The 23,246-nt window shown below is 44.2% G+C and overlaps 1 protein-coding gene across 1 annotated transcript in view; it reads right to left on the bottom strand.

The window, feature by feature from the left end:
- Positions 1 to 17,737, bottom strand: part of GABRR1 (gamma-aminobutyric acid type A receptor subunit rho1) — a 33,962-nt gene extending 16,225 nt beyond the window's left edge. The window contains exons 1-2 of the mRNA XM_027090633.1: positions 17,616 to 17,737; positions 1,402 to 1,508 (exon numbers count right to left, since the gene is read on the bottom strand). Coding sequence (XP_026946434.1) covers positions 1,402 to 1,508; positions 17,616 to 17,737 — 229 coding nt within the window. The remainder of the gene's footprint in view (positions 1 to 1,401; positions 1,509 to 17,615) is intronic.
- Positions 17,738 to 23,246: the final 5,509 nt, after the last annotated feature.

The following is a 23,246-nucleotide window of genomic DNA, read 5'->3' as shown; positions in this document are numbered from 1 at the left end:
CGTAAGGAGCATTTCCCCTGGAACCTCCGTGTCTTGTCAGATTTGAAGGTTTGGTGTCCCACATGCCAGGATAACCAGAGATAAAAGGGTGGAGTCATGGGCTGGCTCCCTAGAATATTCCAACTAAGGTGAAAAGAAATGTTTCTGGTCTGAATCATCCAGGTGATTCTGAAACAATTAGATTAATATAAAGCATCTGTCTTTGGTTACACATGCTCATCTAAGGGGACGATGAAGACCTAGATCAAAGTCAGGTCCCATCTAAGGAGTTACTCCTCAGCATGAGGTCACACATTTTATATTTTTATATTTACCTCCTGGTTTTGTACCCTCTTTCATCTTGGAAGCCAACGTCTCTGGCCATAAGAAAGGCATTGCTTGGTAAATCAGTGCCCAAAGTCATATTCAAAACATTAGCCAAGCCCACAGATCTGCTTCTTTGCTACATGATGGAGTAGCTTCCATGGGGGATGTGATACACTGGGATGGATATGAAAACATTAGATTTGGGGGGGGGGTGTTTATAGGCCATAAACACAATATTCATAAAGAGAAAGAAAGTATTATAAGGGAAGTAAACTGTTGCCTCTTTTCCTCCCTGCTTTCAGGCGTGTAGGGCAGGCATGGAGCACACTTAGATCATCACAGAGTAAAAAGGTGGGTTTGGATCCAACAGCAGCTGATTATGGACTGGACAGAAACTCCCTTCCAGAACCTGTTTATTCTTTAGGCAAAGGTGACTGGAAGAAATAAAAGGCATGAGAATGATTTCTGAAATAAATTTTTTTTTTTTCCAGGGAAAAAACCCGTAACGATGAAAACCCTATTTGACACTAAGAAAGCTGAAACCTGGCAGCTGCAGGCTAAGCTTCAGAGGGCTTTGGCATCCCTCAGCACTAAATCATTATTTTCTCTAACTACTTTCATTTAATTAAACCCAGCAGACCACACTCTGCCCTTGGATGTGGACCCAGAGTTCTGTCTGCCAGCTCCCAGACGAGAACAAATTTAGTACAAGATCGTGCTTTCCGAGCATTTTCGGGAGGCAGCTTTGGGATGCAGCTGCCCTGTCTTCCCATTGCCGTCCTCACAGCCAGCTGCTGGGCTCCCCGATGCTGAGCCATCCCTGTCAGCAGTGGCCCGAGGACAGCTCGGCTGGGCTGGCCTGGCCACCAACCAGCAGCCGCCTCCCAAGAATGCGTTCAGCAGAGCCCAGGGCAGGCCGGCCAGGGGAGGTCCTCAGATGATGCTGGGGGCTCAGGGGCCTTGTTCACCAAGCACAACCAAGGCAGACTTGAATGCAGGGAGCAACGGTGAGCGGACCCTTGGCTTGATTTCTGCCCACAGACAGACAGAAGGACCTGTAGAAAGAAGACAAGCCCCCACATGCGTGTTTCATACCTCCAAAGCCAGGCCTCATGCTGAAATCGTGGTCGTCTATCCTCAGGAGCTGTTCTGACTTTGTCAGTGGCGATTTGGTAATATCAGGGCTGCGTTTAAGAACTGGGCTGCAGAGGGGGAGAAAACAGGTTGATCACATAACCTAATTAAGCCAGATAAAACCCATTTGCATTCAGACTTGATCTTGACAAGTTTGATGGGATGTGTTATTTCTTCTTTAAAGCTGATGGAAATCCTCTCTTCCTCCAGCTTTCTGGATAAATGAACTGACCCAGAAGGTCCAAGACAGGGGTTTAGGAGTGTGAATGAGGGACTTTAAAAATACCAACATCCAGGCCCCATCTTAGAGGTGCTGATTTGGGTGGTCTGGGAATGGGGCCTGGACATTGGTGTTTTTAAAAGCTTCCCAGATGATTTTAATGTGTAACCAAGGCTGAGAACTGCTGGTCCTGGGCTTACTAATAAGCCTAACTCACCCAAAGTTCCTCGGCCATTTTGGGCAGGTTGGAGCTAGAGGAGAGAGGCGGCGGGTGTGGGCTGAGCCCAGCTCCCTTGGCCTCTGCTGGCCCATCCTGTGGAGGGAGCATGGACTTGCCCTTGGGTCAAATGCCAATCATCCTGGCTCCCTGGGAGGCAGTTTCTTGTGCTTCTGCTTCTGAATAGCATCTAGGGCCATTTTAATTTATTTTCACTTTTTCTAAATAGGCATTATATTTGCAGGGTTTGACAATTTTTTAAAACAGAAATACAGTGAAAAGTTGGCCTCTTACCCATCCCATTCCCCCATCCTCTGGGACCTCTCTTATTGGTTTCTGGTCTATCTGTCCAGAGTATCTTGTAGGTACAAGTAAATACAAATATATATTCTTAGATCTCCTACATTTTTCCAGTTTCACTGAAATATAATTAACACATAACATTGTCTTAGTTTTAGGTGTACAACCTGATGATTTGATACATGCATATTTTGCGGTAAAATTATCACTGCAATAAATCTAGTTAACATCATCACCTTACATAGTCACAGATTTGTTTTTTCCTTGTGATGAGAAACTTTGAGCTACTCTCTTAGCAGCTTTCAAATATACAATACAGTATTGCTGACTATGTCACCATGCTGTATATTACCTCCTCAGGACTTATTTATCTTATAACTGGAAGCTCGTACCTTTTGATCCCCTTCACCCATTTCACCCACACCCTATCCCCACCTGTGGCAACCACCTGTCTGTTCTCTTGTGTCTACAAGTTCGTTTTTTCAGATCCCACACAGAAGTGAGATCACACAGTATTTGTCATCCACATTGTCACAAAGGGTCTCCTATTTTTATACACAAAGTTTACATATTATATAAACTCTTATACTTTTTCTTTCTTTCTTTATATATGACTTGGATTTTTTTCCCATAGCAAAATGTCCTAAGCCTCATATTCTGTTTCGCACTGCACAGTGTTCCATTGCACGGATGCACCATCGCTCACACACTCAGTCCTCTATTGGTGGACATGTGAGTTGCTGCCAGTCTTTTGCTGTTTCAATCAGTGCACGGCCTTCATTTACCCATCATCACCATCTCTAAAACCCACAGAAACAATGAACTGCTCTCCTAGTTCCTCCTTGTTCCAACACCAGTGTGTGTGCTCTCCCGGGTAACACACACACTCACTTCTTCCTTTCAATGCACATTTCCCACACTTTGGCCTGCATCAGCATCTCCTAGAGGGCTGGTTCAAACCTAGGTTCCTGAACCTCTCTTTGCCCCATAGCTTCTGATTTAGTAGGTCTGTGCTGAGGTCTAAGAATCTGCATCTCTAATGAGATTCCCAGTTGCTGAACTCTAATGAGTTCCCAGTTGCTGCTTCTACCGGTGGTCAGACAGTACTTTGAGAACCACGGCCCTGATGCCTTCATCCTCAACACACAGTTTCCTTCCTTATAACTGGCTCCGTCCACCTTTAAAGTCCTTTGCTATCTGCTTTCCTGAAGAAATTCCTTATCCTTTGGGGTGGGGGGGATATATGTCTGGGAGACAGAAAAACAGAGCTCTGCCCTCCACTGACCTGCCTACTCTGTGCCTATGGGCATCTTATTTCCCTGAGACTCGGTTTTCTCGCCTGATTAAAGGTGAAGCTCTGTGACCTGACCAGGGGTGTGAGGGGCCAATGAGATCGTGCGTGTGCTTTTCAAACTCTAAGGTGGAAACGCAAATGGGAGGAGCCATTGTCGTTTCTGAGCCAATAAGGAAGATTCCTCCTAAAGGAAGGAAAGCATTGTGCTGGCAGCAAAGGCAGCGGCCCAGGGGAAGAACTGGGACTAGTGAATCAGGCAGAGCTACACTGCTGGTGGATGGAATGGAGGAAGCTGGGGTCCCCATGGCCGCCCACCTCCTCTCTCTCTCCCACTGGAGCTGGGAGCCACCTCCCTTCTCCTCCTTTCCAGCTCCCCCTTCCTCTTGTCCCACCCTCTGCTTCCCACCCCTTGGCCAGGGGTTGGGGTGCTGCTGAAAATCACTGCAGCCGAGGTGTGGGGAAGAGACCCCCTTAGGATGGTGTGTGTGTACCTCTGGCCAGTGAGGGCATCTTTGTGTGCTCCTGGTCTCTGTCTTTGAGGCTTACCATGAAAATTAAAAATAAAAGTGTTCTAGAGAGTCTAGGTACTCAAATCAACAAAGCATCCCTCACCCTCCAGATTTGCTTCAAATCTAACCAGAATAAAATGTGAAAAAAAAAAAAAAATCTATGAAGCTGCAATGCATTAATTTAGCTTTTTTTTTTTTTTTTTTTTTTTTTGTGTGGGCGGCTCACTGTTGTTGCCTCTCCCGTTGCGGAGCACAGGCTCCGGACGCGCAGGCTCAGCGGCCATGGCTCACGGGCCCAGCCGCTCCACGGCATGTGGGATCCTCCCGGACCGGGGCACGAACCCGTGTCCCCTGCATCGGCAGGCAGACCCTCAACCACTGCGCCACCAGGGAAGCCCTAATTTAGCTTTTTGATGAGCATTTTCGCAGGACCCACAGGAAGAGGAATTGGAGGATTAATTACTCAGTAGGCCTGATTTGAAAAGGTCTGACCTAAACTATCTCCCCCACTGAAATTGATGGCATTCTTAACCTGGATCTACCATGAAGCTGTCAGTACGGAGAGGAACACATTGCCAGGTGGACTGTATCACTTGGGCGTCCTTGCCCCCGGGTTTAGGGATTCGGCCAAATGGGCACTAGCAGGAGATGAAACACAGCGTGTTTATTTCTCCTTCTCTCTCTGCTTTGATGCCAGGGACTAGCAATGTCTGTGTTGCTCTGTGATTACAGGTAATCACAGTATCGTCGATAAGCTCCAATAACACAATTTACCCTTCAGGCCTGTGGGTCATCATGGCTTCCTTCTGTTCCTAGTGCTTGGGGGGCAGCCACCTGCCTGGGTGCTTCCCGGAACCCTTTGCACAGCTCTGCGAGCAGTCCCTTTGTTTAATTATTGCTTAAGCCCTTTTGAGTGCGGCGCTGTTTTCGGTCAGGACCAGACTGATGCCCAGGGACACGTCAGGGCTGATGCATAGGGATTATGTCATCCGCGGCAAAGTGGAGCAGGGACAGGTGTGCGGGGACAGGTCCCAGGGGGTGGGAAGGGCTAAGATTACAGGGAGGGCGGCCTGTTGGGCAACGGGCAGGTGGTCAGGAGGGGCAGGATGAGATCACAGGCCACCAAGGGCAGAGTCCTCTTCATCATCAGCACTTTGCACAGTGCTGGGCCCCTGTGGACTCCCAGCACATGTTCGTGAATGAAGGAAGGGATCAGTGCCTTGGACAGGCACCAGGAAAGAGAGCCAGGAGGGACCAAAAGAAGGGGCGGGAATGAAAATCAGGTTTGGCCCTGGTCTTACTGTGGCTTTGGGCCAGGCTGAAACAGAACTGGGCACTGACTAAAGGAGGTTTGTCAAATTCTGAGATGTCACTGCCTTTGCCGTCATGAAGCTTAGATTCTAGCTTAGAAAAAACTGATAAATAGGATACTTAAAGGCTTTTTTTTTTTGGCCTCACCACATGGCTTGCAGGATCTTAGTTCCCGGACCAGGGATTGAACCCCGGGACACAGCAGTGAAAGTCCCAAGTCCTAACCACTTGACCTCCAGGGAATTCCCTTAAAGTCTTTTTTTTAAATTGTTGTTGTTTAATATTTTAAAATAACTTTTTTTCTGTTTACATGCCCATGTTAAAACTTTTTGAAAAATAGATTTAAACATAAAGGAGAGGCTGAAAACCACTAAGAAATAACCTGTGCCATCCTGAGTATATCCTTACACTCCTGAGAGAGAAATACTGTAACTTGCTTTTAACTCAAGTTATAATATATCTTCAAATATTGCTTTTAACTCAAGTTACAATACATCTTCAAATATTTTTCCTGTCAACAGCATCTTTTTACCAGCCGAGGTATGATTATTAACCTTGAAATGAAGTGTGACACACATCAGATAATAGGAATAACTAACACTGCCTGAGCGCTCTGCCAGTTATCACGCTACCTATATTACATGTATTAACTTGGGTTAGTGTTCAGAACAACCCTGTGAGGTATGCTTTGCCACTGTCCCCATTTTATACACGAGGAAACTAAGACACAGAGGGTTTGAATAACTTGTAAAAGTGAAGGAGCCAGGAGGCAAATCCAGAGGCTCTGGTTCCAAGGGTGAGAGGCTAGGTTGGCCACAGTGTCTCGATGGAAGACCTGGCTCCCATTGCCTGGAATGTGGGTTACATGCGGAACATCCAACCTTACCTTTCCCCTCACAGAGAAGCCAGCATGGACCTTGCAGAAAACTGGTGGCCACTCACTGATTAAACGAGTGCATTTATTGAATGAGTCCCTGGAAAGTTATGAAGAAGGAATTGACATGTCCCAAGTTATGATGATACAGGATGACATTTGAGACAGCTTTTTAGAATGAACAGCGGGTGTACATTCTTTGAACATCTACTGATATCTTTTTTCTATCCTCTTGGAGAAAAGGAAAAGTTTTGACCTATGGTTCTTCTTCTTGATGTTTCCTTGCTGTGCTGTCCTCATCAGTTTGTAAGTGGATGATGTTTTCTCAGAACATCTCCCAGAGGTTAGATAAAACAGGGATGGGGGAGTGTGAGAAACAAGGGATCGGCCGGAAGTCTCATTCAGCCAATAGCAGAGCACTTGATAAGTTATACTTCACTTTGCTGATTATTTCACCTCTGAAGGTAGAGAACTTAATTTTGACAAGAAAGCAAGAACTAGCTAATGAACCATATGACCCAGCAATTCCACCCCTGGGCATATATCCAAAAAAACATTAATTCAAAAAGATACATGCACCCCATTGTTCATAGCAGCATTATTTACAGTTGCCAAGATATGGAAGCAACCTAAGTGTCTATCAACAGATGAATGGATAAAGAAGATGTGGTCTATATATACAACAGAATATTACTCAGCCATAAAGAAAGAATGAAATAAGGCCATTTGCAGTGACACGGATGGACTTGGAGGGCATTATACTTAGTAAAATAAGTCAGACAGAGAAAGAAAAATACTGTATATCACTTATATGTGGAATCTAAAAAATAAAACAAACTACTAAATATAACAAAAAAGAAACAGACTCACAGATATAGAGAGCAAACTAGTGGTTACCAGAGGGGAGAGGGAAGAGAGGAGGGGAAAGATAGGGGTAGGGGATTAAGATGTACAAACTACTACGTATAAAATAAATAAGCTACAAGGATATATTGTATAACACAGGGACTATAGCCAATATTTTATAATAACTATAAATTGGGTATAACCTTTAAAAATTGTGAACCACTATACTGTACACCTGTAACTTATGTAATATTGTACCTCAACTGCACTTCAATTTTTTTAAAAATCCAAACAAAAAAAAAAGAAGAAAGAAAGAACCTGCTACTGAAATGTTCTTGCTTTCTTGGCATATGAATAGCCAAGGAGAGAAACCCTGAATGTGGGGTCCAAACCACCTGGATGTCATCCTCCTTCACACCCCCAGCCAGGGCCGTGGAGAGCAGTGGGGCATGTGTAGCCCTAGCTGCACTGCTTGGAGGTGTATCTGTTCATAGGGCTGCCCTCCTGGCTCGGCCAGCCTCGGCCACCCCAGGAGCTCAGCCAGTCCTGGATGAGCTTCCCCCTCATGGCCTCTCTCCATATCCTGGCCTCTCCTTTCCCACCCCCTCTGCCCATCATCTCTCCCATGGGAGGCAGAAGACTTCCTCGCCTCTGGTCTCACCCTACTCTAATCCAACCATCACACCAACAGCATGGTATGGGAATCACAATCATGCCACTTCCCCTCTTAAAACCCTTCACCCTCAAAGTGAAATCTATACAACTTAGGCATACAAGGCCTATAATAAGCCTCCTGCCCACCTCCCCAGCCGCAGCTCCCTCTCTGCCCCCCTCTTCTTGCAGCTGCCAGTTATACCCCCCATGCCCCATGCCTTTGCTCCTGCTGTCCCATCTACCTGGAAGGTCCTTTCCACTAGTCTTTGTACACTTTCTTACCCAGACGATGCCTTGCACACCCAGATCAATATCACCTCCTCCGGGAAGAGTTCCTGGGCTTCCCTCCTTCCCACTGAAGTCAATACCTTCATCAGAATGTGCTCCATCCTGCACAGCGGGGGCTTTCTGATCAGACCACCCACTTCCCTGTGCACTCTATGTCGGAGGGACTCTATCTCATACATCTCTGTGGCCCCAGCTCCTAACGGTTTGCAGAGCTCAGACTTTACTAAGATATATACAAAATATGGAAGGAGAAACACAAACCCACAGGTGTATTCCAAAGAGATGAATGGGTCCATAAGCAATATGGCAAGAAGACCAAGGTGTAAACGAGGCAAGGCTCAAAAAAGGTGCTAAAGACAAGCAGAATTCTTTAAAGTTGGATTCTGAACCAGGACAGTCAGTAGAAGGAAGTACTGCTTGGAAAAGATGGAGCAATGTGGACAATTACAATAAGACAGTAATTCTGCTAACAGAATCCAATTTTACTTTGCTACTCTCCATCAAAGAGAATGGTCTTCAAATTGGGAAGGGAAGAGTGAAAAGAATTAGCGGCTGACCAGCGTGGTGAAAATGATAACCTGAGATAATCTCACTCAGTGTTTCTCAGCCTTGATCACACATTGGGTTCACTTGAGAGACTTAAAAACTCCCAGGCCACACCCCAGACCAAGGGTGGGACCCAGCCATCAACAGCTTTCAGACCTCCTCAGCCAACATAGAGAACAACTACTCTAGCTTTTTAAATGGAACTCAAGCCTGCAGACCCAGATGAATTACAGCTCAAGAAACTTAAGGATCCTGCAGCAGAGAAAACCTGGAAACTAGGAGAGAAGCCAGAAAACTGGAGATGGAAAGCCGCTTTCTTGAGATTCACAAAGAAGAAAAAAAGAGTATCGTGGAAACTGCTGAGGTTAAGCTCCAGGTTGATTCCTGGCCATGTTCTAGAACTTTGATTACACAGATGACTTAGGAACATTATTGGGTCCCATCATGTCAATAGCATGTGAGTTCAGTGTGAGTTCAGACAGGGCAAGACACCCTGAAGTGGTCTCCTTCCCCTGGGCAGGACTCCCATGTTGGCAAATCAGGGAGTATCACTGGGTGATGTGTGGAGTATAACTGTCCTCAAAGCAAAGGCACCTCTACGGGGCTCCTGGTGGATGAGGGTCTGCACAGGCCTTTCTGATCTGTGTCCGCCATAAGACTGCATAAACGAGGCCCAGCATCTTTATGGGTTTTCGAGCTTTACAGTCAAAGTTCTTTGACATGCATTGGCCCACATGATCCTTACAATAACCCTGAGGTGACAGACATAATTGACTCCGCTCTGTGGAAGGGGCAGACTTGAAGATATCCAGCAACTTGTCCAAAGTCACGGTGTGAGAACGTGGCAGTGGCAGGTCCCAAAGCCAGGCACTCTTTCAGTTTGAGCCTGACTTGGTCCCTCTGGCTTGGGAGCTTTGGTGACGGATTCTTGGGGTTGCCCGTAACTGTTCGTGCCCAAGCCAAGACTTCGAAGGAAATCCTCACGGACACGCATCCAGGGCTCCATCTTACCTTATGGGAACAAAATTCGGGGCTGTGATGGTAAGCAGGGTTAGGGGTTACGGAATGGGCCGCTGGGGGGGTTGTTTTATATCGGTGGCCAGGGAACACATCCCTGAGAGGGTGACAACCTAGCAGAGGCCTGAGGGAGGTGAGAGAACGACCTGCCGATTCTGGAAAAGAGTGGTCCAGGCAGAGGCACAGCAGGGACAAAGGCCATGAGATGGGACTTGCTCGGTGTGGCCAAGCTGGTTGGACAGCAGAAGGGAGAGGAGACCCATGCCAGACCAGCTGCGCTCCCTCTGCCGCTGAGCTAGGGTTGAACGTGGGCTAGTGTCTTGGTTTTCCACCCAAGTGACGCTGCTGTGACGTTTGCACACCCTGCTCTTCTGCACAGGTCTTTGAGGCAGTGACCTGTCGTGGCACGGAGGGCACTGGGCAGTTAGGGGGCTGGCACACTGCCGGGAGCCCCAGCTTTTCTGACTGATGAGGGAACACGGCACGTTCCTCCTCTCTCCAAGTCTGTTTCCTCTGCCATGAAATAAGGGATTGGGCCACAGGGCAGCTTTGAGACCTTTCAAGTCTGTTCCAGAAGCATCATCCCTCAGACGTACTTTACAGCTCTAGTCCTGTTGGCAGATGGTGATGTGGAAAGGGTCAGTCCACTGTCAGGGCCCCACAAAGACGGTTTTGTGTTCCCCTGGACCCGCCAGCATGGGGTGTGTGTGTGTGCATTTAATTTGTATTTATGGTATTTATTTATGTTATCATAATGTTATTTACATTGCACTTCTTGAATTGCTATAGAGGCTGTGCATTCGTCCACATCATGAGTCAGTATTGTGTATTTTCCCTCAAGTATAAATAGTTTATTTCCTTTGATTCCTCACTAAGTGGATTTTGGGGTAACCAACAATCTCTTTTTCAAACCACTGCCTCTAAGAAGGTGTGATAGGTAATTTTCGGTGTCAACTTGGTTAGGCTATGGTACCAGTTTTTAGTTAAATGCCAGCCTAGATGTTGCTGTGAAGCTATTCTTAAGATGTAGCTGTGAAGCTATTCTTAAGATGTAATTAACATTTAAATCAGTAGCCTTTAAATAAAGCAGACTACCCTTCGTAATGTGGGTAGGTCTCACCTAATCAACTCAGTCTTTTCTCCTAAGGTCCTCTGAGGAAGAGGGAATTCTCCCTGCAGACTACCTTAATTTTTTTTTTTCTTTTTTCTTTTTTTTTTTTTTTTTTGCGGTACACGGGCCTCTCACTGCTGTGGCCTCTCCCGTTGCGGAGCACAGGCTCCGGACGCGCAGGCTCAGCGGCCATGGCTCACAGGCCCAGCCGCTCCGCGGCATGTGGGATTTTCCCGGACCGGGGCACGAACCCATGTCCCCTGCAGTGGCAGGCGGACTCTCAACCACTGCGCCACCAGGGAAGCCCAGACTACCTTCAGATTAGAGCTGTAACATCAATTCCCTCTGGAATTTCCAGCCTGCCTGCCCCATAAATTTCAGACTTGGTGGCCCACACAATCATGTGAACCAATTCTTTAAATAAATCCTCCTCCCCCTATCTCTCCATACATACACCACACACACACACACACACACACACACACACACACACACACACACATATTACACTATATATATGTTACACAATACACATATGTGTAGGTAAGAGAGAGAGAGAGAGAGAGAGAGAGAGAAATAGGTATTATATATATCCTATTGGTTCTACTTCTCTGGAGAACCCTGACTAATCCAGAGTGTGAATACTCCTTGACACCTGAAGTCTGCATACCCGTGGCAGACCTGAGTCACCTGGACCCAGAAGGCTGTGTCTGGTGTGGGTGGGACCAGCCCAGCTTGGATGTGGCTTCTGTATTATCTTGGGTTCCTCTGATCAAGCCTTCTTCTCGCCACCATGACAGACCCAGGTTCCCACCAAGCTGATGGGTCCTCAACTCGCAGACCTGGCCTGCTGTGGCCCTCCCAGGGAGACAAGAGGGCACAGTAGGAGCATGTTTGTCCACCTGCTTTTCAGGTAAAATCTCGACCTAGATCATCCCTTTTTCCTTGTTCGTATGTCTGAACATAAATTCTCTATGCCTTCCCATTCGAAGACACTGCATTACTTTTTTTTTTTTTTTTTTTTAGTTTAAAGCTCTGAATTTTCCCCACCTATTCTCTTTATCAGAATTCTCAGGTTGTATTTTTCCCATACGTTATAGAACATTCTACTTTCTAACTTGTAGATCAATATCTGTCCCTAATACCAACACCACCTGCTTTATGAGCACCTTTGTTTAGTGATCATATCCTATTCACAATGTACCTATATGGCTTTGAACATTTTAGACTTGCAATAAATGTCTTATGAGTGGAATTCCCATCACTAATTAAATACACCAGCTGTTAAACAAAACAAAACAAAGCGTATGTACATCAAGGAGCCTGTGATGCGTTTGGGAATGAGAAGTTGCTGGGTGACTTCTCAGCCTAGTGACCTCCCGCCCTCTCACCCAAGGAATGGGGAGGAGACCAGGCCTAGAACAGGGGGTCACAGATCCCAATGTCACAGAAATCACAAGTTACAATCACTTGTTGGAAGTTAGATTTCTTTAACGAGGCTGCTCGTGGTATTGGAAGGGTCACTGATTTGGCACCATTCAGACTTCAGTTTGAATCCTAGGGTGGCCACCAACTAGCTGTTAACCTTGGGTGGGTTCCTTGATCTTTCTGTTTCCCATAAAATGGGGGAATAATACTAACCTTAGGGGGTCACTGTAAGAATTAAACAAGAAAATGTTAGCTAGAACCACGGGAAATGGCTGATATTCCACTGTTTTTGAAGTATCAAAACATTCTCATATGGTTCAACCTGACTTTCACATCCATGAATAGAACTTCCTGTTCTCATTTTATGGTGGTCATAGTAGGGCACAGGAAGTAGAGAAACAGGGGACGCGGAACTCTGAGGGTACGCGGGGTGGCATGAGTTCCATACCTTTCTGGGACTTTCTCTCCTCATCTTTAAAAGGAGGGGCTTTCTAAAGTCTTTGATATTCTGACATTCTGTAAAAATTATTGGATTAAGGTCTGTCACCCCCACTAAACTGTCAGCACGACACGGGAAGGAGTGAGGTCCACGTTCCTCTCCGTTGCCTCCAGTGCCTGGGGCAGTGTGGTCAACACATATTTGTTGAATGAATGAATGACTGAAGGAATGAGTGAGTGAAGTACAGGAATAGCAAGGGTTAGGAGTCACTCATTTATTCATGCCCAACATTTCTTGAGCATCTACTATCTACCAGATATTGTACTTGAACCTGGGGAGACAAGAATAAATGTGCTGGTTGAGCCCTTGTTCTGAACTGAATTGTGCCCCTCCCCAATTCATATAGTCCCCTAACTCTTTGTGTGACTGTATTTGGAGATAGGGCCTTTAGGGAGGTACTTAAGGTTAAATGAGATCATGAGGGTGGGCCCCAGACCCAGTAGGACTGGTGTCCTCATAAGGAGAGGAAAAGACACCTGGATCCTCCCCCACTACCCCACTCCGCATTGACGAGCACAAAGGAAAGGCCATGTGAGAAGGTGGCATCTACAAGGCAGGAAGAGAATCCCTACCAGAAATCGAATTTGCCAGCACCTTGGTCACGGCCTTCTAGCCTCCAGGACTATGAGAAAATAAATGTCTGTTGTTTAAGCCACCCAGGCTGTGGTGTTTGGTTATGGCTGCCTGAGCAGACAGCCCGCAAGGGGCTCACAGTCTAGAAGCTGAGACAGATGAAGAAAAGTGATAATGCTGAATGATTATTCCTCTGAGATAGGACCGATCAGGGGCCGTGGAATTTCCGAAGAAAGTTACCTGAGACTTGAGAGGCAGGGGTAGGGGAGGGCCAAGGAAGGCTCCTCAGAGAAGGTGACATCTGTGCTAAATATTAGAGGAGGAAAAGACTTGAGCCAGAGGAAGTGGGAAGAGACGGGTGTCATAAGCATGGGAGCAGCCCAGCAGAGGCTCAGGAAGCCATCAGTATGAGGGGCAGCTCATACCAGATGAGAGAGAAGCACAAAGTGGAGACTCAAAGTTCCAGCAAACTCTCTGGAGAATGAAGGGATGAGATGCAGAGAGAACACTAGTAACTTAAGAGGAAATCACATTCCATGGTGTTTAGGGCAATCAGAGAGATGCTGTCCATAAGCCAGAGGCTTGCGCTTTGGCAGGACAGGATGTGACAGCAGTGCCTCGTGCGTGATCACTGCCTCCCTCCCGGCCTCTGCCCTTCATCACCTGAACCCGCTCGTCTCCCCTTGCCTGGAAGCTCTTGCCTGTCTCTCCCTCTCACCTTCTCTAGTCTCAGTCTCCCAGTTCACAGCCAGGTGTCTTGTTAAGAGTGAACCACATTCACTCCGTTTTCTCTTCTTAACACACCACCACCCGTCTCTTCTTGCTGAGGTTGTTAATGGCTCTTCATACCGTATCTCTTGGCCCACTCACATCTTGGCCCTCTGCCTAACTGATTTTTACTCTGGTGGGATCTGACCCTGTTGATCGCTCCCTCCTTCTGGAAACCCTTGACACAGCACTGGAACACTTCTCTGGTCTGTCAGCCTCTTGCAGGCAGAGACTGTATCTGATTCAGTCATTGGCGAGGCACAGTGCCTGCCCTGTAACAAGCAACTGATAACTGTCCCAAAGGTGCTCCCTTCGCCTCTTGATACCTCTCGATTCCAGCGCTACATCTACTTTTCTGGTCCCTCGTTTTCAGCTTCCTTCACCGAGTCCTCTTCCTCCAACCTCTCCTTAAATGTTGTCCGTCCCCAAGGCTCTGTCCTTTGTCCTGCTCTTATTTTATGCTACACACTGTCTTTGGGTCACCTCATCCACCACCACCTAGGAGGACTTTTTTTTTTTTTTGCGGTACGCGGGCCACTGTTGTGGCCTCTCCCGTTGCGGAGCACAGGCTCCGGACACGCAGGCTCAGTGGCCATGGCTCACGGGCCCAGCCGCTCTGCGGCATGTGGGATCCTCCCGGACCGGGGCACGAACCCGTGTCCCCTGCATTGGAAGGCGGACTCTCAACCACTGCGCCACCAGGGAAGCCCTAGGAGGACTCTCTTTACAACTACATCTCCAGGCCCGAATTCCCTCCCAAGCTGCGGACCTGTAGGCCTTCCTGTCAACTGGACAACCATCTCCTGGTATCTTGCAGGCACATCCAGGTCCACATGCTCATACTAAAATCATCATATTTTCCCCCAAACATGCTTCTCTTCCTGCTCTCCCTTCTCTGGTACCACCCTCTACCCAGTTATACCATCCAAATACCTGCTAGACTTTCACCCAGTCTAATTCTGACAATTCTACCTCCTTAAAGCTCTCATCCATCTTCCCCATCCCTGTTCATTTCATCCTACTCATATCCTGGTTCCGGCTCTCACCATCTCTCATCTGGTCTAAAGCAGACACACTGGATGACTTTCTCTGTCCCCCCTGTAGCACTTTTCCCATCCTCCTGCCACCCTGCCACCAGTGTCATCTCTCCAAAATGGAAATCAGCTGAAACTATTAGATCCTCTCTACCTTCAGAGTAAATTTGAATTCTTTAGCAAGACAAAGCAATATGATAATGGTACTTTGTTTCTGATGTTATCAGTTTACCCTCCTAGAGCTTGAGCCAGCATTTGTCCAGGGGCCTGTGGTATAGACAGGCTAGATCTTTATTCTTTTTTTCTGGCCACACAGTGTGGCCTGCAGGATCTTAGTTCCCCAACCAGGGATCAAACCCGTGCCCGCCAACATTGGGAGCACGGAGTCTTAACCACTGGACCCCCAGGGAAGTCCCTAGATCTTCATTCTTCCAGGGAGGAGGGAGAGACCATAAGTATTGATTCATTCTAGAAACATCGCCCTGGCATTCTGATCTTTACCGAGAGTCAAGTAAGGCACAAAATGTAAGGAGGCACTCCCTCTCAGGTCGTGCAAGGGCCTCCTTTAAGTTTGCATCGTAGCCACCTTACTTGCCTCACCCCCATTGTGTGCATGAGTTCACCTTGCTTCCTATGTTATTATTATGACCCATGAAACGAAGCCTGGATACAAATTACCAGCAGCTTATGAGTTTAGAGTCTGGCTGAAATTAAGTGAGCCTTTAAAAGTTGAGGCTACATAAAAACAAAAACCTTGCTGGGTTCACCATTCTGGAAAGCAATTCTGCCAGTTATATTGGAGCTTTAAATGTTCTTCTGCCATTTGACCCAGTACACTTCCAGGAGTCTATCCTAATTAAATAATCGTGTATGTAGGCAACTACCCTATGTACAAAGATATTCATACAGAATATTTATAATAACAAAGAGGAAGCAATTAAATGTCCACAAATAGAGGAAGATGCTTAAATGGTGGTAATTATACACTATTATGCATTATAGTGTGGGCATTCAAATGATAATTCTATAGACTTCAAATAAGTAAACAAAATCATTGTATTAAGTACAATGAGGTTACAAAATTATATGCATAGAATAATCCCAGTGCTAGTAAATACTCAATATATGCTTAGAGAAAAAAAAGACTGGAAGAAAATACACAAAAATGTTAACAAGCTTACTTCTAGGTTTGGGGATTATGGGTGATTTCTGTGTGTTGAAAAAATTTTTGTTCCTATGCTTTTTAAAATAATGGTCATATATGGCTTTCATAATTTAAAAAAAGTGAAAGTTCTTTTAAGTAATTTTTAAAAGAAAATCTATTTCACTCTCTAGACTTCTCTTCCTCAGTGGTATTTACTAATAGCTCCCCCTCTAGCTCTGGCTTGGGAGAGAGGCTGAGAAGTTTTTGGCGACAACCCATAGGATTTGTTGCTGTCGTTGTTTTTAATCCTCGAGGGCACATTTGGTTCAGAGCATCTCTATGGCAGCACCGCTCCACTGATTCCACCGTTTGCCCAGCAGCTTCTGACTCTTGACTGTAACAGGACATATGGCTTGTGCACAGCGGTCTCTGTCTGCGTCCCGGGCTCACCATGACCACTGGATATTTCAGCTCCTAGCTTTGTGATGTTGCTAAAACAGCTTGAAACAAGCGCTGTGAGCCAGAGCTGGCTGTTCCGGATCCCATGTGTGGAGGGCTCTCTCAAACACAGAGCTGGGCGCTGAGGAACAAGACACCCAGCCCAACCACTAGCCCCAAACTCCAGAAAGCTGGACTTCCTTCCATACTAATTGCTTTTTTATGACCTCTATTCACGTTACGTTCAGAGATGAAGAAAGCTGAAGCTCAATTTGGACTCAGGCTGATAAAGAACCAAGAATCAGTGCCCTTCCTGCCTCCATCTCTTCCTCAGTGAGAGAGAGAGAGTTGGAATGGGGGATCTCCAAATGTACTATTTTATTGATGCATATCGGACAAGCAGGTATGCAGGTATTCCATTACCAGCTCTGTCACAGAGCTGCCCAGGTGAGACCGATGCTGAAGGATCGGTCTGGCTCTGTCTAAGCTCCCTCCGCAGGCTGGTATGGCCAGGGTGACGTGTACCGCGCTGGTAACCAGCAGTGGCTGGTCCTCAGGCAGGTCCATCCCTGCCTCCTCCCGATTCACTACTGGTGGGGACAACCTAACGATCCTCCTAGCCACACAGCTTGAAGACAGCTGCTTTCTTCTTTTAAAAGATGTTAAAAGGGACTTACACATCTAGCAGCAATAATTAGAACTCACAGAATCATTCTCACTAATTAGAGGTCCCATGGGTTATTTGAGAATTCCCAGATTTGCTCCAACCTAGGATGCACACATCAAATAACTGCCCTTATTTTCTTTTAATGTGCATATATTCTTTTATCCAGTATCTACTTTTACCCAGGACAATTCCTAAGAGATTGAAGAATATGCAATGATAGCACTGTATCAAATCTAGCATCATTTAAAAAGAAAACATAATTCTAACTTCCTAAAAGGGGGAGTAGGCGGAAGCAGGAAAACAAAGGGAAAAGGAGTAAAAAGGCAAAAGGCATCCACGGGAAACACCATATATTGTAAACGATTCCACAACAAAACCAGAAGCTTGCTTTACGTACCCTCTTCCCCTAAATTCTCCATCAGGGGAAGTCCACTCACCTGCCTTTCTTCGACATCTCCTGTACGTCTCTTTTTCGCCAGTGCACTCTGCTTTCAGTAGCCAAAGCCCATGGCCACCACAAAAGGAAAAGGCCAACTTTCATGTTCTGGACAGCCAGCATGCGTTTCCAAATCCAAACAGTTCTCTCAAGAAACAGCAAAAAAGGAAAAGGATGTTCTTTTTCTCTCTTAACACATTATTGTTCTGTTCATTATTAGAAAGATGTTTACTCATGCAAAAAAAAAAAAAAAAAATCAACCCACAGTCTGTAATCTGGAGCGCAGGAGAAAAAGCAATTTCCACTAAACCTATAAATCCTCCTACGTCAGATGTCAGGGATTTTCTGAACTGAGGTTGAAGTCCTGTGTCCCTGTCGGACAATTATTTTGGCTGGTCTAAATGAGTTCATCGTCAGACGTGGTGAATACGTTCGTAAAAGGTCTGTATTTTCTGTTCCAACAGAATAGAAGGAAGTAAAAACAAACCAAAGCAATTTCTGAAACAAGGCATACCTGAGGTGCTGCACTGCTTCTTATGCCCCGAAAATGAGCTCCTCCCTGGATCTATTTAAAGCTTTTCGCCATTATTATTTGCTTTAGCTGAGGGCTGGATTTGGATGGTTCCCCACCCTCACTCCTTCCTGTGGTTGAATCTGTGAAACTCAGGGCTCTGTACCTGTGCCGTTATCTATCTGGCTGCGGTTGGGAGGGCTAGGGGGAAGGAGGCTTTTTTTTTTGGTCTTTGTTTTTTGCACAGTAAGAGTGAAATTCTCTTATCAGTAGTACTATTCATACTGTGAACCTCATCAGACTTTTCACACTTGGAAAATATCAGTAATAAATTAACAATAACAATTAAGTCTGAGTTATCCATTGTTAAAAACAAGACAGAGGCCCAAAATGGAGTTGCTTATGCTAAGCTCCACATCACCAAAAGGAGACAACTTCATTCGTTTCAGCTCTCCCAGAAATGGAATCTTTTTTTTTTTAACATCTTTATTGGAGTATAATTGCTTTACAATGGTGTGTTAGTTTCCGCTTTACAACAAAATGAATCCGTTATATATATACATATGTTCCCATATCTCTTCCCTCTTGCGTCTCCCTCCCTCCCACCCTCCCTATCCCTCCCCTCCAGGCGGTCACAAAGCACCAAGCTGATCTCCCTGTGCTATGCGGCTGCTTCCCACTAGCTATCTACCTTATGTTTGGTAGTGTATGTATGTCCATGCCTCTCTCTCGCTTTGTCACAGCTTACCCTTCCTCCTCCCTGTGTCCTCAAGTCCATTCTCTAGTAGGTCTGTGTCTTTATTCCTGTTTTACCCCTAGGTTCTTCATGACTTTTTTTTTTTTAATTCCATATATATGTGTTAGCATACAGTATTTGTCTCTCTCTTTCTGACTTACTTCACTCTGTGTGACAGACTCTAGGTCTATCCACCTCATTACAAATAGCTCAATTTCGTTTCTTTTTATGGCTGAGTAATATTCCATTGTATATATGTGCCACATCTTCTTTATCCATTCATCCAATGATGGACCCTTAGGTTGTTTCCATCTCCGGGCTATTGTAAATAGAGCTGCAATGAACATTTTGGTACATGACTCTTTTTGAATTATGGTTTTCTCAGGGTATATGCCCAGTAGTGGGATTGCTGGTTCATATGGTAGTTCTATTTTTAATTTTTTAAGGAACCTCCATACAGTTCTCCATAGTGGCTGTACCGATTCACATTCCCACCAGCAGTGCAAGAGTGTTCCCTTTTCTCCACACCCTCTCCAGCATTTATTGTTTCTAGATTTTTGGATGATGGCCATTCTGACTGGTGTGAGATGATATCTCATTGTAGTTTTGAGTTGCATTTCTCTAATGATTAATGATGTTGAGCCTTCTTTCATGTGTTTGTTGGCAGTCTGTATATCTTCTTTGGAGAAATGTCTATTTAGGTCTTCTGCCCATTTTTGGATTGGGTCGTTTGTTTTTTTGTTATTGAGCTGCATGAGCTGCTTGTAAATTTTGGAGATTAATCCTTTGTCCGTTGCTTCATGTGAAAATACTTTCTCCCATTCTGAGGGTTGTCTTTTGGTCTTGTTTACGGTTTCCTTTGCTGTGCAAAAGCTTTGAAGTTTCATTAGGCCCCATTTGTTTATTTTTGTTTTTATTTCCATTTCTCTAGTAGGTGGGTCAAAAAGGATCTTGCTGTGATTTATGTCATAGAGTGTCCTGCCTATGTTTTCCTCTAAGAGTTTGATAGTTTCTGGCCTTACATTTAGGTCTTTAATCCATTTTGAGCTTATTTTTGTGTATGGTGTTAGGGAGTGATCTAATCTCATACTTTTACGTGTACTTGTCCAGTTTTCCCAGCACCACTTATTGAAGAGGCTGTCCATTCTCCACTGTACATTTCTGCCTCCTTTATCAAAGATAAGATGACCATAGGTGCGTGGGTTTATCTCTGGGCTTTCTATCCTGTTCCATTGATCTATCTTTCTGTTTTTGTGCCAGTACTGTACTGTCTTGATTACTGTAGCTTTGTAGTATAGTATGAAGTCAGGGAGCCTGATTCCTCCAGCTCCGTTTTTCGTTCTCAAGATTGCTTTGGCGATTCAGGGTCTTTTGTGTTTCCATACAAATTGTGAAATTTTTTGTTCTAGTTCTGTGAAAAATGCCAGTGGTAGTTTGATAGGGATTGCATTGAATCTATAGATTGCTTTTGGTAGTAGAGTCGTTTTCACAATGTTGATTCTTCCAATCCAAAAACATGGTATATCTCTCCATCTATTTGTATCATTTTTAATTTCTTTCATCAGTGTCTTATAATTTTCTGCATACAGGTCTTTTGTCTCCTCAGGTAGGTTTATTCCTAGATATTTTATTCTTCTTGTTGCAATGGGAGTATTTTCTTGATTTCACTTTCAGATTTTTCATCATCAGTGTATAGGAATGCCAGAGATTTCTGTGCATTAATTTTGTATCCTGCTACTTTACCAAATTCATTGATTAGCTCTAGTAGTTTTCTGGTAGTATCTTTAGGATTCTCTATGTATGGTATCATGTCATCTGCAAACAGTGACAGCTTTACTTCTTCTTTACTGATTTGGATTCCTTTTATTTCCTTTTCTTCTCTGATTGCTGAGGCTAAAACTTCCCAAACTATGTTGAATAAGAGTGGTGAGAGTGGGCAACCTTGTCTTCTTCCTGATATTAGTGGAAATGCTTTCAGTTTTTCACCATTGAGAACGATGTTGGCTGTGGGTTTGTCATATATGGCCTTTATTATGTTGAGGAAAGTTCCCTCTATGCCTACTTTCTGCAGGGTTTTTATCATAAATGGGTGTTGAATTTTGTTGAAAGCTTTCTCTGCATCTATTGACATGATCATATGGTTTTTCTCCTTCAATTTGTTAATATGGTGTATCACGTTGATTGATTTGCATATATTGAAGAATCCTTGCATTCCTGGAATAAACCCCACTTGATCATGATGTATGATCCTTTTAATGTGCTGTTGGATTCTGTTTGCTACTATTTTGTTGAGCATTTTTGCATCTATGTTCATCAGTGATATTGGCCTGTAGTTTTCTTTCTTTGTGACATCCTTGTCTGATTTTGGTATCAGGGTGATGGTGGCCTCGTAGAATGAGTTGGGGAGTGTTCCTCCCTCTGCTATATTTTGGAAGAGTTTGAGAAGGATAGGTGTTAGCTCTTCTCTAAATGTTTGATAGAATTCGCCTGTGAAGCCATCTGGTCCTGGGCTTTTGTTTGTTGGAAGATTTTTAATCACAGTTTCAATTTCAGTGCTTGTGATCGGGCTGTTCATATTTTCTATTTCTTCCTGATTCAGCCTTGGCAGGTTGTGCATTTCTAAGAATTTGTCCATTTCTTCCAGGTTGTCCATTTTATTGGCATAGAGTTGCTTGTAGTAATCTCTCATGATCTTTTTTATTTCTGCAGTGTTAGTTGTTACTTCTCCTTTTTCATTTCTAATTCTATTGATTTGAGTCTTCTCCTTTTTTTTCTTGATGAATCTGACTAATGGTTTATCAATTTTGTTTATCTTCTCAAAGAACCAGCTTTTAGTTTTATTGATCTTTGCTATCATTTCCTTCATTTCTTTTTCATTTATTTCTGATCTGATTTTTATGATTTCTTTCCTTCTGCTAACTTTGGGGTTTTTTTGTTCTTCTTTCTGTAATTGCTTTATGTGCAAGGTTAGGTTATTTATTCGAGATGTTTCCTGTTCATAAGGTAGGATTGTATTGCTATAAACTTCCCTCTTAGAACTGCTTTTGCTGCATCCTATAGATTTTGGGTCGTCGTGTCTCCATTGTCATTTGTTTCTAGGTATTTTTAATTTCTTCTTTGATTTCTTCAGTGATCACTTCGTTATTAAGTAGTGTATTGTTTAGCCTCCATGCATTTGTATTTTTTACAGATCTTTTCCTGTAACTGATATCTAGTCTCATAGCATTGTGGTCGGAAAAGATACTTGATACAATTTTAATTTTCTTAAATTTACCAAGGCTTGATTTGTGTGACCCAAGATATGATATATCCTGGAAAATGTTCCATGAGCACTAGAGAAAAATGTGTATTCTGTTGTTTTTGGATGGAATGTCCTATAAATATCAATTAAGTCCATCTTGTTTAATATATCATTTAAAGCTTGTGTTTCCTTATTTATTTTCATTTTGGATGATCTGTCCATGGGTGAAAGTGTGGTGTTAAAGTCCCCTACTAGGAATGTGTTACTGTCGATTTCCCCTTTTATGGCTGTTAGTATTTGCCTTATGTATTGAGGTGCTCCTATGTTGGATGCATAAATATTTACAATTGTTATATCTTCTTCTTGGATTGATCCCTTGATCATTATGTAGTGTCCTTCTTTGTCTCTTCTAATAGTCTTTATTTTAAAGTCTATTTTGTCTGATATGAGAATTGCTACTCCAGCTTTCTTTTGTTTTCCATTTGCATGAAATATCTTTTTCCATCCCCTTACTTTCAGTCTGTATGTGTCTCTAGGTCTGAAGTGGGTCTCTTGTAGACAGCAAATATATGGGTCTTGTTTTTTATCCATTCAGCCAATCTGTGTCTTTTGGTGGGAGCATTTAGTCCATTTACATTTAAGGTAATTATCGATATGTACGTTCCTATTTCCATTTTCTTAATTGTTTTGGGTTCATTATTGTAGGTCTTTTCCTTCTCTTGTGTTTCTTGCCTAGAGAAATTCCTTTAGTAGTTGTTGTAGAGCTGATTTGGTGGTGCTGAACTCTCTCAGCTTTTGCTTGTCTGTAAAGGTTTTAATTTCTCCATCAAATCTGAATGAGATCCTTGCTGGGTAGAGTAATCTTGGTTGCAGGTTTTTCTCCTTCATCACTTTAAATATGTCCTGCCAGTCCCTTCTGCTTGCAGAGTTTCTGCTGAAAGATCAGCTGTTAACCTTATGGGGATTCCCTTGTGTGTTATTTGTTGTTTTTCCTTGCTGCTTTTAATATGTTTTCTTTGTATTTAATTTCTGACAGTTTGATTAATATGTGTCTTGGCATATTTCTCCTTGGATTTATCCTGTATAGGACTCTCTGTGCTTCCTGGACTTGATTAACTATTTCCTTTCCCATATTGGGGAAGTT

This window comes from Aethalodelphis obliquidens, unplaced genomic scaffold (genome assembly GCF_003676395.1).
Source record: "Aethalodelphis obliquidens isolate GAN/ISIS:26980383/991018 unplaced genomic scaffold, ASM367639v1 scaffold3, whole genome shotgun sequence".
NCBI classification, from domain to species: Eukaryota; Metazoa; Chordata; class Mammalia; order Artiodactyla; family Delphinidae; genus Aethalodelphis; species Aethalodelphis obliquidens.
The sequence above is the reverse complement of the archived record's forward strand: the minus strand, read 5'-3'. Positions and strand labels throughout refer to the sequence as shown.